General features: G+C 41.1%; 1 protein-coding gene across 7 annotated transcripts in view; it reads right to left on the reverse strand.

The window, feature by feature from the left end:
- Positions 1–6,704: 6,704 nt before the first annotated feature.
- The window catches only part of akap9 (A kinase (PRKA) anchor protein 9), a 268,377-nt gene continuing 256,551 nt past the window's right edge, over positions 6,705–18,530 (reverse strand). For all 7 annotated transcript variants that reach the window (XM_051936181.1, XM_051936179.1, XM_051936183.1 and 4 more), the window contains 7 exons: positions 16,484–16,669; positions 16,183–16,383; positions 13,300–13,532; positions 11,985–12,079; positions 11,679–11,769; positions 11,420–11,559; positions 6,705–7,266 (listed from right to left, as the gene is read on the reverse strand). In XM_051936181.1, coding sequence (XP_051792141.1) covers positions 7,223–7,266; positions 11,420–11,559; positions 11,679–11,769; positions 11,985–12,079; positions 13,300–13,532; positions 16,183–16,383; positions 16,484–16,669 — 990 coding nt within the window. In that variant the 3' untranslated portion in view covers positions 6,705–7,222. The remainder of the gene's footprint in view (positions 7,267–11,419; positions 11,560–11,678; positions 11,770–11,984; positions 12,080–13,299; positions 13,533–16,182; positions 16,384–16,483; positions 16,670–18,530) is intronic.

An 18,530-nucleotide genomic window follows, 5' to 3' on the forward strand; every position in this document is an offset into this window, starting at 1 on the left:
GAAATAGTAGTGGAAGCTAGGTTAAGAAGTGAGGTGATGATTAGTGAGCAGCAGTATGGTTTCATGCCAACAAAGAGCACCACAGATGCAAAGTTTGCTCTGAGGATGTTGATGGAGATGTTTAGAGAAGGCCAGAAGGAGTAGCATTGTGTCTTAGTTAATCTGGAGAAAGCATATGACAGGGTGCCTAGAGAGGAGCTGTGGTATTGTATGAGGAAGTCGGGAGTGGCAGAGAAGTACGTAAGAGTTGTACAGGATATGCACGAGGGAAGTGTGACCGTGGTGAGGTCTGGGGTAGGGGTGACGGATGCATTCAAGGTGGAGGTGGGATTACATCAGAGATCGGTTCTGAGCCCTTTCTTATTTGCAATAGTGATGGACAGGTTGACAGATGAGATTAGACAGGAGTCCCCGTGGACTTTGATGTTTGCTGATGACATTGTGATCTGTAGCGATAGTAGGGAGCAGGTTGAGGAGACCCTGAAGAGGTGGAGATATGCTCTAGAGAGGGGAGGAAAGATGGTCAGTAGGAAGAAGACAGAATACATGTGTGTGAATGAGAGGGAGGTCAGTGGAATGGTGAGTATGCAAGGAGTAGAGTTGGCAAAGGTGGATGAGTATAATTACTTGGGGTCAACAGTACAGAGTAATGGGGATTGTGAAAGGGAGGTGAAAAAGAGAGTGCAGGCAGGGTGGAATGGGTGGAGAAGAGTGTCAGGAGTGATTTGTGACAGACGGGTATCAGCAAGAGTGAAAAGGAAGGTCTACAGGATGGTAGTGAGACCAGCTACGTTATATGGGTTGGAAACGGTGGCACTGACCAGAAAGCAGGAGACAGAGCTGGAGGTAGCAGAGTTAAAGATGCTTAGATTTGCACTGGGTGTGACGAGGATGGACAGGATTAGAAATGAGTACATTAGAGGGTCAGCTCAAGTTGGACGGTTAGGAGAAAAAGTCAGAGAGGCGAGATTGCGTTGGTTTGGACATGTGCAGAGGAGAGATGCTGGGTATATTGGGAGATGGATGCTAAGGATAGAGCTGCCTGGGAAGAGAAAAAGAGGAAGGCCTAAGAGAAGGTTTATGGCTGTGGTGAGAGAGGACATGCAGGTGATTGGTGTAATAGAGCAAGATGCAGAGGACAGAAAGATATGGAAGAAGATGATCCACTGTGGCAACCCCTAACGGGAGCAGCCAAAAGAAGAAGATGAATATTGAAGTACAGTGCCAGTGGATTGTTTGCTCTTTCCATCGCTGTTTTTTGGTGGCTTGCTATCCACAGCTATCCACAGCAGCTTTAATTCATTTGTGATTTTCGCAGCCTTACCATTTTCATCTGATCCCCGGCAGCTGGCGATATAGCGGCTCATTTGTATAATGGGATGCCAACCAGGACTGCTGGCGACCCTTTCCCAGACTGATGACACTTTTCAGCACCGTTAAGACAGCAATGTAAACATCAAAAATCAATCAGCATTCAGAGCTGTCAAGAACCAGCACAACATTACAAGCCACCACTGATTCAGAATTACACAATATCCTTTTCACATTCAGAGATTTTTGCTGTGAAACAATGTAGAGGATTAATATTTCTCCATTAGAGAAATTTTATTTAGGGAATAATTGCACTAAGGGGTGGGGTTTCAGGAAATACTTGTCAACTGAACACGGCTAAGACAGTTAAAAAAACATACCTATAGTAGTCTTGAGCAGTGGTTCATAACATTTTTTTCCTTGCAACACAATTTTGCTACTTTTGTGTCTTCAAGACCCAGAATCATCGACAATTGTCATCCCTTCCCCTGTGAAGAGTCATCACCAACGCTGATTGTAGTGGATCGATGGCGTTTGCTTTGACTGCCCACAACGACACTTCACAAGACACTCTGCAACTTGGGCATGACCCTTTTCCATTACATACCATTCTGGATCATAAACCTCCGCAACCCAAATCCAGTCAACACATGACCCATAGTTTAAAAGAACTCTGTTCTAGAGTGTTAATGATACATTACAAGTTCCAGTACATAAAATTGTACAGTATTGTAAGAAAGTTTAATAAGGTCACGCCCTTGACCGGAAGTGGTTGCCTGTTCACGACAGACTTCTCTTTCCGCCATATTGGTTTATCTACTGCATGTTTGTTTGTTTATTGTTTCAGTTTTTTTTTATGTTAAATAAATATAAAATACTGGAATTCAACAGTCTCATATTGCCAGTCATCTGACTGTGACTCCTGCACTTTGCTTTCTGTTAGCTAAACTCTGCGAATTAGCGCATTCCAGAGGTCCTTGACACCCCTCTTTTACAAGTACATTATTTATTGTCGGGTAACAAGTTCCACACTTCTGGGCTCCGTGTTTACTTCAATATTATGTCCGTTTTACATTCCCTTTTAGAGCAATGCAAAGCTTCAAAGCAGTCAGTTGGTGCTTCAGATGTCATCAATCACGTGTTAATGAAGCTTCAATACATTGCTTCAAAACAGTTGGCTCCATTAAAACAATATAAGCTTCGAAGCATCAATGTCAAACATGCCACCCTACCCAGTGGCACAGTGGTCTCAATACCAGTGAAAACTGTGAAAGTGTGGAACCTTCAGGGTTCTTTCCTAAAGTTGGCTGTCCAGTCAAACTAAGTAACCGGGCAAAAAGGGCCTTGGTCTGAGAGGTGACCAAGAACCCAATGGTCACTTTAGCACAGCTTCTGAAGTCCTCTGCTGAGATGGGAGAACCTGTCAGAAGGACCACCATCTCAACAACACTCCATCAATCAGGCATTTATGGCAGAGTCCCGAGACAGAAGCCACTCTTGAGTAAAAGGTGTATGATGGCCTGCTTGGGGTTTGCCAAATGACATTCAAGGATTCTCTGATGTGAGGAAGACAAAAATTGAGCTCTTTGAGTAGAACTCCAAGCAGCATGTCGCTGAAGACCAGGAATTGCTCAACATCTGCCTAATTACATTTCTGCCGTGTAGCGTGGTGGTGGAATCACCTTGCTATCGGAGCATTTCTCAGTGGCAGGGCCAGGAAGAGTGGTCACAATTGAGGGAAGGACAGGTCAGGTCCATCAGCTTGGGGAGCATGCACTGGTACACACAATGAAATAGCTCAGGATTCTGGTTGGCAACCCCCCAGACACATATGCGTTCCAGTCGCACACTCCAGAAATGACCATCTATCTGCCGCAGCCTGGTGTCATGTGGGCATCCCCTTGGCCAGGTTCAGCCACTCTGGTTCTCAACAATTAGGATTCTGCGAGCTGGATCACCCTCAGGGAATCGAGACACATGGCAGCAGTGCTGTAACTGACGCTCCCTCACAAAGCAGGTAATGTGACTCATTCAGGACTCCATAAGCAACAACTCTTTCAACACATAGTCTAACCAACAGTACCCAAGGATTCTCCGAATAGACACAGTACCAAAGGAGTCCAGTCTTCATCTCAGGTCACTGGATAGCATCCATGTCTCTCAATCATATAGCAAGACAGGAAGCACCAGGACACTAAAGACTTGGACCTTCATCCTTTTGCATAGATATCGGGAGCGCCACACACCCCTTTCCAGTGACCTCATGACCCTCCATGCTCTACCAATCTGTCTACTGACTTCATAGGAAGAGTCACCCAGTCCATATAAGCATTGAACAGAATAGGAGCAAGAACACACCCCTAACAAACCCCAGAATCAACTGGGGATGGATGGATGGATGGACGGACGGACGGACGGACGGACGGACGGACAGACAGACAGACAGACAGACAGACAGACAGACAGACAGACAGACAATCCATCCATCCATCCCAAGGGGAAATTCACAAAATTCACAGCACTCGCAGTACCAGTATACAGGCCAACCATGATATCGGGCAACCTTGAGGGAATCCCGCGAAGTCTCAGGATGTCCCACAGGGCAGCTCGATCAACTGAGTCGAACACTTTCTGAAAATCGACAAAGGCTGCAAAGAAACTCTGCCAATATTCATGTTTGCGCTCCATGAGAACCCTCAGTGCCAGAATGTTGGTGAAGGTAGATTTCTTTGGTGTAAAACCAGACTGCTGGCAGGTGAGCAAATGGTCATTGATCCTATTGAGGATGACTCTAGCAAGGACATTACTCAGCACCCAGAGCAGTGTTATCCCCCTGTAGTTGCTGCAATCCAGGCGATCTCCCTTCCCTTTCCAGATAGGGATGACAAGTCCTGTTTTCTAGTCAGCTATGATGACGCCAGTCTGCTAGATGGAAGCAAAGATTGCTTGCAATGCCAGGAGGACAGCCTTATCACCTGCATGAAGTTGTTCACCCTGGATACCACAGACCCCTGCGGCCTTCCTTGCCCTTAGCTGGTTCACCACCTGGGCAATCTCAGTGGGTGGTTCACAGCTAATTGGAGGATCAGGAAGGAGGAGGGAAAGACAAATGCAGCCAAACCCAGAGAGGTCCTGGAAGAAAACCTGCTTTAGTGTGCATGTGACCTCCAACTGGTGCAACAGTTTACCTTTCAGCACAACAATGACCAGTAGCATACTGCCAAGACAGTGCTGGGATTGGCTTCAGGACAACTTCCAGGGTCACAGAAAGCTCAGATTAAACCCCACAGAACATTTGTAGAGAGAACCTGTAGGTAGCATTTCCTATCCAGTCTAATGGAGCTTGAGAGGAGGTGTGCAAATCTGCAAGTCTTTGGACATTGGGAGGAAACTAGAGCATCCGGAAGAAATGTTCACATGACAATACCCCCTCTACTACTAAATTTACAGTGCATCCGGAAAGTATTCACAGCACATCACTTTTTCCACATTTTATTATGTTACAGCCTTATTCCAAAATGGATTAAATTCATTTTTTTCCTCAGAATTCTACACACAACACCCCATAATGACAACGTGAAAAAAGTTTACTTGAGGTTTTTGCAAATTTATCAAAAATAAAAAAATTGAGAAAGCACATGTACATAAGTATTCACAGCCTTTGCCATGAAGCTCAAAATTGAGCTCAGGTGCATCCTGTTTCCCCTGATCATCCTTGAGATGTTTCTGCAGCTTAATTGGAGTCCACCTGTGGTAAATTCATTTGATTGGACATGATTTGGAAAGGCACACACCTGTCTATATAAGGTCCCACAGTTGACAGTTCATGTCAGAGCACAAACCAAGCATGAAGTCAAAGGAATTGTCTGTAGACCTCCGAGACAGGATTGTCTTGAGGTACAAACTTGGGGAAGGTTACAGAAAAATTTCTGCTGCTTTAAAGGTCCCATTGAGCACAGCAGCTTCCATCATCTGTAAGTGGAAGAAGTTTGAAACTACCAGGACTCTTCCTAGAACTGACCGGCCATCTAAACTGAGCGATCGGGGGAGAAGGGCCTTAGTCAGGGAGGTGACCAAGAACCCGATGGTCACTCTGTGAGAGCTCCAGAGGTCCTCTGTGGAGAGAAGAGAACCGTCCAGAAGGACAACCATCTCTGCAGCAATCCACCAATCAGGCCTGTATGGTAGAGTGGCCAGACGGAAGCCACTCCTTAGTAAAAGGCACATGGCAGCCCGCCTGGAGTTTGCCAAAAGGCACCTGAAGGACTCTCAGACCATGAGAAAGAAAATTCTCTGGTCTGATGAGACAAAGATTGAACTCTTTGGTGTGAATGGCAGGCGTCACGTTTGGAGGAAACCAGGCACCGCTCATGACAAGGCTAATACAATACATACAGTGAAGAATGGTGGTGGCAGCATCATGCTGTAGGGATGTTTTTCAGCGGCAGGGACTGGAAGACTAGTCAGGATAAAGGGAAAGATGACTGCAGCAATGTACAGAGACATCCTGGATGAAAACCTGCTCCAGAGCGCTCTTGACCTCAGACTGGGGTGACGGTTCATCTTTCAGCAGGACAACGACCCTAAGCACACAGCCAAGATATCAAAGGAGTGGCTTCAGGACAACTCTGTGAATGTCCTTGAGTGGCCCAGCCAAAGCCCAGACTTGAATCCGATTGAACATCTCTGGAGAGATCTTAAAATGGCTGTGCACCGACGCTTCCCATCCAACCTGATGGAGCTTGAGAGGTGCTGCAAAGAGGAATGGGCGAAACTGGCCAAGGATAGGTGTGCCAAGCTTGTGGCATCATATTCAAAAAGACTTGAGGCTGTAATTGCTGCCAAAGGTGCATCGACAAAGTATTGAGCACAGGCTGTGAATACTTATGTACATGGGATTTCTCAGTTTTTTTATTTTTAATAAATTTGCAAAAACCTCAAGTAAACTTTTTTCACGTTGTCATTAAGGGGTGTTGTGTGTAGAATTCTGAGGAAAAAAATGAATTTAATCCATTTTGGAATAAGGCTGTAACATAACAAAATGTGGAAAAAGTGATGTGCTGTGAATACTTTCCGGATGCACTATATTTTTCATTAAATGCCCTCCGTCATGAATATGACTTGATATTTTACATACTTTAAAAACCACATGCACTGTAACCTCCAGGTGAAACTGTTGAAACATGACTTACTTGTTTCCGTATAACTTCTGGTTTAAGGTGACTCTTCTTCATGGACAGAACTCTGGTCAGTTGGTGACTTTGGGTTACCGAGAGGCCACACCAGCATGACACAAACAGAGAACAAAGGCAGCACAGAGTGTTGACTGCTTGGTGGTCCATTCAGGAGTTAATTCTGCAGGTCTTGAGGACAGGAAAGGAGTTTACAAGTAGTAAATTTTAAAAACCAGATTTATTCTGAAAATGTACAAGTAACCTAAAGAAACCATGTGGAAAGTGTTTCTGAAATATTCCTCTTTATTTTAAATTAACAAGATTCCCATAAAATTCAGAGCTTCTACCATTAGAAAAATAGTTCTCTACAAACAATTTTCTCAGTCCACAGTGCCAGGAATTAATAAACAGCAGTTTTGTAAAACCTCACCAGTCCTCCCGCGTTAGTGCATTATATGTCACTCCACACACTCGGCTCCAGTTCCATCCACACAAGACAAACAGAACAACAGAATTAATTTAAATTAGCATTCCACAAATATACATTTTGAAACTTCCTAATTATGCACAACAAAAAAGCAAAGTAATATACACAGAGTTTCGACCTTTTCTGATAGGCTAGCAAAAAACGCGTAACAAATTGATTGTGGTCCCACACATATACACAAAAGAACAGCAGCTCAGCATTTGGAAAAAGCAATTCAAGCGTTTCAAGTGCATCCAGCAGCCACAAGCCTTTATCTTCTTGTGCCAAAGTGCGACTGAGTGTAGGACGTCGACCCTGCAAGTGAACAGAGGAAGCAGAAAAACTTGTAAAAAATTTGTAAAGTGTATCATTAAAAGCAGCTGTATGTGCGTGACTGCGTTACTCGAAACTTGAAGGATTTAGTGAATGTCAATTTGAAAGAACGATCAAGAATAATGTTAGGGGGGTGGAAACAGACTGGAGGATTTGTGGAGACTGCCACAGTAAGACAGTGGGCTGTCATGTCTTGAGCTTAAGATGGAGTGACTAGTTAGAGACCAGGTGGAGTTTGCTTTTCTAACTTTAAAATAAGAAGACAATATGTTCAAACTTCTTAATCCAGTTTATGGTTGTAGGAGATAAACATTCAATCCCAGTAGCAATGAGTGCAAAGAAGAAGCCAGTCCTGCACAGAGCACCAATCCACACACACACACACACACACGCACACACACACGCACGCACGCACACACGGTCAATGTAGAGTTGCCAATTAATGTCTTTGGGGTGGTGAGAGGAAAACCAGAGTACCTGAAGACATAGGAAGAAAATGCAAACTCTACAGAGAACAGTGACGATGACGAGGTGGTTAATCGTATTTACATCAAATTCTGAGTCCGAGTCAACCTAGGTGTTAATGCCAAGGAGGCTAAACATGCTGGTAATTCATATCCTATAATATTAACCTCTTTGAAAGTAGGAGTGAAAATACATAACTAAAATAAGTCACCAAGTTCAAGAGTCATAAGTGGCAACTTTTGAGACACTTGTTCTTGGGTAATGATTGAGTGATTTACTCTGCAAATTAAATGAATGAGAATCATGCAAGTCATTTGTGAATGACATGACCTTGAAAGAATGAGCTAATAATACATGCTTGGTGCATTCACTTAGCCATAAAAAGTGTACACTAAAGTAATGTTGAATACAAAATAATTTCCATAATATTTTATAAGGCTGAGTGTTGTGTGATCAATTTGTTTAAAGTACAAAGGGATATAAATATATGTTTAATATTAGGTTTATATATTCTGCCTAAAACAATCCCAGAAATGAATTGTAAAAACATTTAAAACACTCTGATATAAATGCATAGTTACTGTATTGTACTTAAGTGATGAACGAGAGAACATTCAACAAAATAGTTCTCATTTGCTGCTAATGTTCTATGTAGAAAGAATCATAACTGAAATGAACGAGAATCCAGACGGAATATGCACATACGTTTTAATCATCTAAATGAAAGAAGCGGACGGCATCACACCCTGCGCTTTAGCATTCTAGTTGAGCTCTACAGCAGTGGTCCCCAACCTTTTTGACAGAAAGGACCACTTTATTAGATGCAAATTTTTCCACGGACCGGTTGGGGGGGGGGTCAGTTTTATACACAATTTACATAACATTTCTATTATTATTAAGTTATTAAGCAGTTCGCATACGTTTGCAACCCAAGATTTTTCTTCTTTTTTTGCATATAACAAAGACATATGCTTTGCATTTGCCATTCCTACAGATTGCACATCACAAACATTAACACTGCAATCTTTTTTTCATGTCTGCCGTTTCTATAGGAGGGTGACAATAAGTTAAATTCCAATGGATGTTTTTCAAATGTTGACAAGCAATAAGCAAAAGGTATCACTGAAAACCACAGAAAACAAAAACAGCAAAAAAAAAAAAAAAAAAAAAACAGAACGAAGAAAGTTCGAAGAAACATTTTTTTTACAATGTTTCTGTTTGGGGATCGTTGTGCAAACGTGCACAACTGAGCTGCAACCACAGATCTAACTGCTCTGTGGATGATTCGTTCAGGCATTTCAAGGTCACTTCATTGTAATGAAAGCATCTGCTGAATGTACTTCATAGTAACGCGATTTCTATAGACTCGTGTCATATGGGGAAACTGTTGGGACCATAAAAATATTTTGTCGTAATACTCTCTCACCTTGGTCTCTCTCCTCTCTCTGCGCCACTGCAAAGCCCCGCCCGCCAAGCATTCTGAAAAGTCTGAGTGAGTCTCCGTTGCTGGCAGTTCTCTCGCGGCCCGGCTGTCAGATGGCTGCGGCCCGGTAGTGGGCCGCGGACCGGGGGTTGGGGACCCCTGCTCTACAGAACCGTTAATTTGTGCTTGTGAGTCGATTCCCATGATTTAGTAAAAAGGGTCGGTCAAAAAGAATGTAGCATACACATATCACCCATCACTAGCTGGACAGGGGTAAGTAGTTTTACCTTTTCTATTAAATAAAATGGAGTTATGTATTTCAATTACGGGTGGAAATCAATTAAAAAAAATAATGAATTGTGATTAATCATATCTAACATTAAAACATGTAATTATAAAATTTTCATAAATCAAGAAGTAAATACACAATGAATTACAAAATTAATGTAGAACTAACACAAAGGAATTAAAAAAATTAATGGCATAGTTTAAACAATGACCATTAGCCTGAACATTTAACAAAATGTCAGGGGTTCATCTGCCTGGGTGAATGTTTCGCCAGTGAGTCGTGCAAAGCCGAGGAAGAGTTGGCATACGAGTTGCACTGACCCTGGGTCAACAGAGTGAGGCAAAGAGAAGACCACCTGTATGAGTGATGCTACTGAATCATGGGTAGGGATAATTATTACTCTTCTATTTTGTACTATTTTGTCATCCTATTAGGGCAGTCAGCACTGTAAACTGGCTGGCAGACTGGCAAGTTAAATTCAGAGGTACTAGAGACTTATTGTGGTTTTAGTGCCACTCAAAGATAACATATTGAGCACTTATGTGATATGACATTAATTCAATCTTCCAACAACATAAAATTAAAACAAAAAAAAAAAAAAGTATAATTTTGCTTTGCGCCGTCCCCCACCATAACCTATTGTCTATGGACGAGGAGTGAAAGCTTTAGATTCGTCAAAAATTTCAATTTCCGATTTTCAACGGATCTGGACATTTTAGGGTCTCCTGAAACCAAAAACATCAATATCTCAATGATGGGTGTGTGTCTGTCTGTATGCCACAGTTTCTTTTGGACGGTTTAGAGCTAAAAAAAGGCTGGATGGAAAACTACCAAACTTGAAACGGGCTGGCTGCGAGTACTGAATGCTTTAAAATACATAACTCTGTTTAAAATAATTTCTTCCAACAAATGAACTTAAAATGAAAAATAAATAGATACGCACAACACACATAGGTGCATCCATCAGTGCGATTTGCGGTATGTTGCTATCCATTAATAGTAACTGCACCATAACTAATGAGCACAAGCCTAAACGCAGTGTGTCCTTCAATGGTCTGCCTTGGCTCATATAATTGTTTCTGATCTAACTACCAGAATATAACTTGACACTAATAGTGTCCATCTAAACCTATCAAGAACAAGCACAACTGGCATCTCACATTCACCACAAAACATTCTAGAAGATAATCCATGGGAATGCTGGGACACACAAATCAAAGGTACAGCTCTGTGTCTTCTGTGAGTGAGCTTACATTTAACAAACAGAAAATCCTCGTCCCAATTGTTAAGCATGGAGGTTGAAATGTGATGGTTTGGAGGAGTTTTGTGGGTTTAAAATAATACAGCTACACTGAATTTGAAAATGCACATCAGTCTATTAGTCTGCAAATTAAAGTGGAACTAAAACAGGGTCTTGAAACAAGACATTTTTTCTAACAATACATTTGTAAGAGAATGTACACAAACGAATGAACAGTACATTTTTAATTTAGCAAAATGCCATCAAAATGCTGTAGTGGCACCTGAAGAAAACAGATTGGGCATGGCAGCTGTGCAGTGTTGGCATGCTGAGAGGAGGAATCTTCTCAGCATCACTGGGACTGATTGATGAGCACAGCAAATGCTTTGTTTTTGTCGCTGTTTCCCAAGACCTTGTGACAATCTACTGGATCAAAGATGTATATCCTTGTTTACACATAAACAAGGAAGGTTGAACCCTCTGAAACTAATTATATATGTAAACATTATGGGATTTCAGATTAACACCTAGTATTTGAGATTAAGAATATGTACTGAAAAAATATTTAACAATAATAAACTGACTTATGGAATAAAATTTCTGCACTGTAAGTAACCTATGAGCAAATAAAGAAAATCTAACGTTTAAAGGTAAACATTTGAAATGTTCCCAATCAACATGCTCACATGGAACAATTTCAGAGCATTTGACACATTACCTGAGGGCACAGACCCTAATCTCCTCTGAAGAGCTTCCAGCCTATGAATGTAGTCAGTCAGTGCTCGATCGGGATCATAATTTTGAAGATTAGAGCATGGAAGAGGTCCTGAATTTGAATCTACTGGACCTGACTGGTACCTGTGTTGAAAGAAGAAAGGTAACATGTGAGATAGTCACACAAAAAAAAATAAAACCCAGAAGAAAATAAATACATCGGGCTTTGTTTTCCCCATTCTGGCTGTAGATGAATATCTTACCTATTCTGTACAGATAACGCTGACCTTGGAGATTCCATTCCTGATCGACCTCTACTGGTATGCCTACGTTCTCCATAGGTTTCTAGACTTCCTGAAAATTGAAAATGTTATAATCTCATTAATTTACAAAAAAGAAACAAATCTTATAAAAAAAAAAGTGAAAAATATAAATAAATCGCTCATCTGTCTATTCTTCTCTAAAAAAACAAAAAAAAAAATCTGAAGAATAAAAGTACATTTGTGTTAACCAAAGCCATATTTCTTCACTCAGGTGCTCTCCCTTATGCTACCAGTAAAATCACATACCTGGTAAATGACCAAATCCATTTCGGTTAATGCTAGAGTTGGAAATAGATCCTGATTCAGTGACCCGCTGCCATCTTCGTACCAAGAACTTCATCCTGCATAATGTTTTGCAAACAAACAAACAAACATTTTGCATTTACAAATAAACCAGAGTGGATAAACCTAACTTTCATGTCTTTAGAAAGTGAACAAAAAACAGAAACCCACACAGAACTGGCCTGGATCACAACTCTAATTCAGTCATGTCACATTACGCAGCTTTTCTAGCAATTTCTAATCATAGCTCTCATTTACATAATTCTTAGAAAGTCAGAAACAATCAATGGTGTGCTGCTGTGAAGTCGATCGTGTCACTCCGATAAACAGTCTGATTTGGTCTTTAGTCACAGGATGGGCACTGTGTACATGAAAACGGATAACCAATTAAAGGTCGTCCAGAAGTACAATGCATACAATGCTGCAATTACCGGTAGTAATAAAAAAACAGCCATTTTGGACCTCACAAACAGAACAGAATAATTGTCTGTTTGAGGTGTTGTGTTTAACGTTTTACAGAATGGAATAAGTAAAAAAGGGCAAATATTTTATCTGGACTCTCTATACCTGTTAAGCTTTCAAACAGCTCCAGCTCCAACATACAGCTTGTTATTGGTTGTCAAAAAAGGGGTGAGTATGACTATGTTGAAAAATCAGCTAAATGTGACATGGCCAACGATTTTCGGCTGTTAAACTGACATAGTCCAGTGCCAAGATCAGCAACTGCTGTCCTCAAATCTGGCATACCCTATGACTAGAAATCATATAATGCGACATTGGCTTTGGCAGGTGTGATCCAGCATGGAATTAAAGCAGTGTGACAGCAGGTGGTTACACTTAATGGAAGTGTAGACCTCTAGTTCAAAGAGGTGAAATTATATTTCACGGGCCTCATGCTTCATAACAGTGTGTGGAGTTTGAAAATCTGGGTAAACCTTGGAAAGAAGAGAAGGTGGTGCAGCTTTGGGATGCATTAGCTTAAAGCAATTAGTGAATAAGGCCCTGGGACATGGACGGTGGTAGGAAACATATGGACAAGTCCAGGACATTGATGGATTAATTACAATACCAAAATGGAGTGGAAGCACCAGGAATTTCCCCAGCAGGAATTAGAAGTCTCATCAAGAAAAGAGATTATGACTATCTTGGCTCAAAGCAGCAATGTTAAGATTCAACATAATTTTAAAATCCATAATTTGTTGCTTTAAAAGTACAAAGCTGTAGTAGACACAGTAAAAAATAAATCTTACTGCAGAAGAACAGCAATTACAATACTTACCTAGAAACAGCTATGGAAACTCTAACAATAGATCTGAATCTGATAAATGCTCTACAGTGATGAGTTATTATATCCAAGCTTGTGTGTGAGGGGTGTCCTCCCATTCTGGCAATAAGAGAGAGTGTGGCTCTTTCACATTCCTGAAAGCCACCTAACAATAAAAGCAGGTACTTCTTCTGATAAATCAGGGCTTTTCTGAAACTTTCAGCTCGCAGGTATTTACCATAGAGTCTCTGAAAGACAATACACAGAAAAATTACAAACAAATATATTTCATATCTATACTGCAAATGGTCACTATTTTTAGTTAAAATTACTGAAACATGTACACTAACCATATACGGTGAATTGCTACTTTTTGCCAAATTTTGCTTCTAAACTGTTTTTGCTGTAATGATTAAATACTTATATATACATTATATGCACATAAAATGGTCCATTAATCCCTATTCAAGGAGTGGATGTAGAGGAGATCCACATTATTAACAGGTTGGACTGGTTTCAGAACACATAGGAACTATATAAGAAAGGAAAGAGCAGGCTCTGTTTCCTTAAGAGACTGTGTTGCTTTAATGTGGGAAGTGACATCTTTCACACCTTCTACAACTCTGTGATGGCCAGTGCAATTTTCTACACTGTTGGTGTGCTGAGATGGTAACATCACTTCAAGAGAAGCCCATCAAATCAACAGGCTAATAACAAGGGCAAAGTCAGTTACAGCACACACTCTGGACTTCAAGGAGGTAGTAATGAAGGAGAGAATTAAAACAAAACTGAGTGCCATTATGAACAATGCAGCACATCAACTCTTCATCACATTAACACTAAGGACTTTCAGCCAAAAATTCATTCAGCAGAAGTTTGTCAAGAAACACTACTGGGGCTCCTTTATCCCAACAGCAATACATCTGTATAATGATTCAATGGGACTGGGACTGGGACAGCCAAGTCAGAACTTTTTTTCTTTTTTAATTTTCTTGCTTCATAGTCATTCTGGTCCGTGTTCAGACCAAAGTATGCGTGAATATTTATATAATAACCTACCTATTTATGTATTTATTTATTTAAAGAGCTTCTGTAAAAAGTCAAAATTCCCCCTGGGGACAAATAAAGTTTGTATGCATGTATACTGCTCAAAAAATGAAAGGAACGCTTTTTAATCAGAGTATAGCACCAAGTCAGTGAAACTTCTGGGCTATTGATCTGGTCAGTTAAGTAGCAGAGGGGGTTGTTAATCACTTTCAGCTGCTTTGGTGTTAATGAAATTAACAACAGGTGCACTAGTGGGGCAACAATGAGATGACCCCCAAAACAGGAATGGTTTAACAGGTGGAGGCCACTGACATTTTCCCCCCCTCATCTGTTTTTTCACTAGTTTTGCATTTGGCTAAGGTCAGTGTCACTACTGGTAGCATGAGGCGATACCTGGACCCTACCGAGGTTGCACAGGTAGTCCAACTTCTCCAGGATGGCACATCAATACGTGCCATTGCCAGAAGGTTTGCTGTGTCTCCCAGCATAGTCTCAAGGGCATGGAGGAGATTCCAGGAGACAGGCAGTTACTCTGGGAGAGCTGGACAGGGCTGTATAAGGCCCTTAACCCATCAGCAGGACCGGTATCTGCTCCTTTGGGAAAGGAGGAACAGGGTGAGCACTGCCAGAGCACTACAAAATAAACTCTAGCAGGCCACTGGTATGAATGTCTCTGACCAAACAATCAGAAACGGAGGGTGGCCTGAGGGTCCCACGTCCTGTAGTGGGCCCTGTGCTCAATGCCCGGCACCATGGAGCTCAATTGGCATTTGCATTAGAATATCAGAATTGGCTGGTCCACCACTGGCACCCTGTGTTTTTCACAAATAAGACCAGGTTCACTCTGAGCACATGTGACAGACGTGAAAGGGTCTGGAAAAGCAGTGGAGAACATTATGCTGCCTGCAACATCGTTCATCATGACCAGTTTGGTGGTGGGTCAGTGATGATCTGGGGAGGCATATCCGTGGAGGGATGCACAGACCTCTACAGGCTAGACAACAGAACCCTGACTGCCATTAGATATTGGAATGAAATCCTTGGACGCATTGTTGGACCCTATGCTGGTGCAGTGGGTCCTGTGTTCCTCCTGGTGCACGACGATGCCTGGCCTCATGTGGCAAGAGTATGCAGGAATTGAAACCATTGACTGGCCCCCACGCTTGCCTGACCTAAATCCAATAGAACACCTCTGGGAAATTATGTTTCGGGTCCATGCGATGCCACCAGGTTGCACCTTCGACTTTCCAGGAGCTCCGTGATGCCCTGGTCCAGATCTGGGAGGAGTTCCCCCAGGACACCATCTGACATCTCATTAGGAGCATGCCCCGATGTTGTCAGGCATGCATACAAGCACAGGGGGCCATAGAAACTACTGAGTACGATTTGGAGTTGCTGCAATGAAATTTCGGCAAAATGGACTAGCCTGCTGCAAAATTTTTTCACTTTGATTTTTGGGGTGTCTTTGAATTCAGCCCTCTGTAGGTTGATCATTTTAATTTCTATCAAACGATGTGGCATCCTTTTGTTCCTAACACATTACCCAGTCCACATCAATATAGATATCCAGCATGATTTTTTATTCCCATTGAGATCTGATGTGTTTTCAAAGTGTTCCTTTAATTTTTTTGAGCAGTTTATGTGTATGTGTCAATGTATGTATGCATCTCTCTCTCTCTCTCTCTCTCTCTCTCTTAATGTTAGAACATTTACCAATTCATTCTAAAGAATATTTAGGAAACTATTGGAAAGATCCAAATAATCAAAGAAGAAACACTTTTGATTATCCACTTCTCTCTCTAACTGAACAAATTACTTCATTAGTAACACCTTCAAATATCAGAAATTCACCTTTAACACGGCACTTTCTCCATCACTGCCAGCCACTTCTCTGCAGAGTGCATCATTTCGGAGTTCTGCCCTCAGTTTGGACACCTCTGCTTCTGCTTGCCTGAGTGACTTCTCTAGGTTGCATTTCTCTCTGGCCCATTTTTCTCGATCAGTATGAATGACATCTAAAGTATCCCAATTATCCAATACTTTCCTGTTGGACTTCAGATTTAGACAAAACTAGAAATTGTTATTAAATATTCACAGAAAATGTAAAATTATAATTAAAAATGCCTCAAATTAACATCAATTTTACACTTACATAATCATAGCCACCAAAGCTACACTGACGGTAGCGCCTCAATTCCTCTTCAAGTCTGATGACAGAATTGCGCAGATCATTCTTTTCTTCAGTTAAGCGACTCACAAACCCAGTCAATTCTGCATTTTGTCTCAGCAGACGTTCAGTCAGGGAGCCAGAAGCACTCCTGTTGGGTACGACTCCACTCTAATGAGGGGAACAAAGCATTTAATCTTTTAGCACCAAATCATTAAAATCAAAGGCTAGTAGAAGCAGCTTAGAAACAAATAAAAACATTATACAGTATATTTTGTTCTCATCAGCAAGGATATACAATGACAATGTAAAATTTTAATATTAATGAAATTTCTAAAAAATATATGGTCTCATTGAATTTTGAGACACCAATATGGAATATGTGTGAATTGCTATACATGAAGGCAACAGACTGCAGAATCTCCTACGATATTCATTAAGAGCACACACAGTACATAACAGATGGGACAAAACACATTTTGTAACTAAAAGGAAAACAATATACAAGCTTCTGCATAAAAAAAAATTAAATTGAATAATGAATCGTCAAACTTTTATAAAATGAGGTTCTGACAATGGCCATTTATAGTATAAAAAGAACAACAACAGTTTTGTGTTTTAGAAAGTTTTAAAACAACAGAATAAGTGAGCTCATTATCTTCAAAATATATAGTTAATATTAATTAGCAAAATAGTACCCTGACAACAAGAAGACAATGTGCATTAATCCAAGTTTATTTCATTACAGTAGTGCTATTTAAAAGGAATAATTAGAACAGTATTTGAAATGTGACTCTTCCTTTCACTGAACCCACTTCTTCAAATACTGAGTAACATGGGGTCAAAATCTATTTAGGCAGCATTGGGCACATGTCAAGAAGTACCTTAAAAGTGTTACTGACACCAGTCCTTTCTCAAGCATATCCACATGTGCCATCTCCCACACACACTAACCTAGATTACATTTACCAATCAACCAAACTACCATGGAGTAATGAGGAGTAGAAAAAAAAAAAGGCATGCGATTATGATCATATTGCCTTGGGTGGGGTCTGACCCCAGGACCCCGGAGCTGTGGTGCAGCAGAAATAATCTCCATGCCATTTTATCATCCATTATTTTAGTATTATTGAAAGAATTTTAATTCTAATCCAAGGCATATTATCAAAATAATTTAAAGAATTTTTGTAAGTTAAGGCAACAGACACAGAAATGTACCAGTAAATTTAATTATACATATGGCATGAATAACATTATAGTTAGTTCACATATATTAGATGTACCAATTATACATTTGTGTGCAAAGACATGCTAAATGGGCAGCATGGTGGTGCAGTGGTGGTGGTAGCACATCTGCCTCATAACAAGGAGAGTGAGGTTTAAGTTCTAGGCTCTCCCTGTATCTAGAGGAGTCTCCTCTGGTACTCTGGATTCCTCCCAAAGTCCAAAGTCTGTTAATTTAGGTGGACTGGTGATGCCAGTCCCCTTTTGTGTGTCTGGGTGTTCATCCAGCGTTGGGCTGGCGCCCTGTCCAGAGATTGTTCCAGCCTTGTGCCCAATGTTTGCTTGGGTAGGCTCCAGCTTCATGGCAGCCCCTGCTCTGGATAAGCAGATTTGGAAGATATTTGAATGAAACAGACATATTAAGTTGTGTGAAGATATAAATTTAACAAACAGAGATACCACAGAAGTGTGGCATAGCAACGCAGTACTTTGTGCTGTTGCCTCATGGGTTCTCTGTCCTGGATCCTTCGCTCAGTCTCTGTCTGTGCAGAGTCTACACATTCTCCCCTTTCTTCTGGTATTTCCCTTCCATACCCCCTAAAATGTACAGGTTAGCCTAATTGGCAATAAGAGTGTGAATTAATAGATTCTACAATGAAATGGCACCTTTCAGGTCTGTGTCCTCCCTTGAGTCCAGTGTTGGCCAATTACCTCCAACACTGAATTGAGTGAAAAATGTATTTCAGAAGGTTGTACTAAAGACCACAGATATTTAAGAAGCATGCCAAAACAGAACTACACAAATAAA

This window comes from Erpetoichthys calabaricus, chromosome 13, assembly GCF_900747795.2.
Source record: "Erpetoichthys calabaricus chromosome 13, fErpCal1.3, whole genome shotgun sequence".
Classification (NCBI taxonomy): Eukaryota; Metazoa; Chordata; class Cladistia; order Polypteriformes; family Polypteridae; genus Erpetoichthys; species Erpetoichthys calabaricus.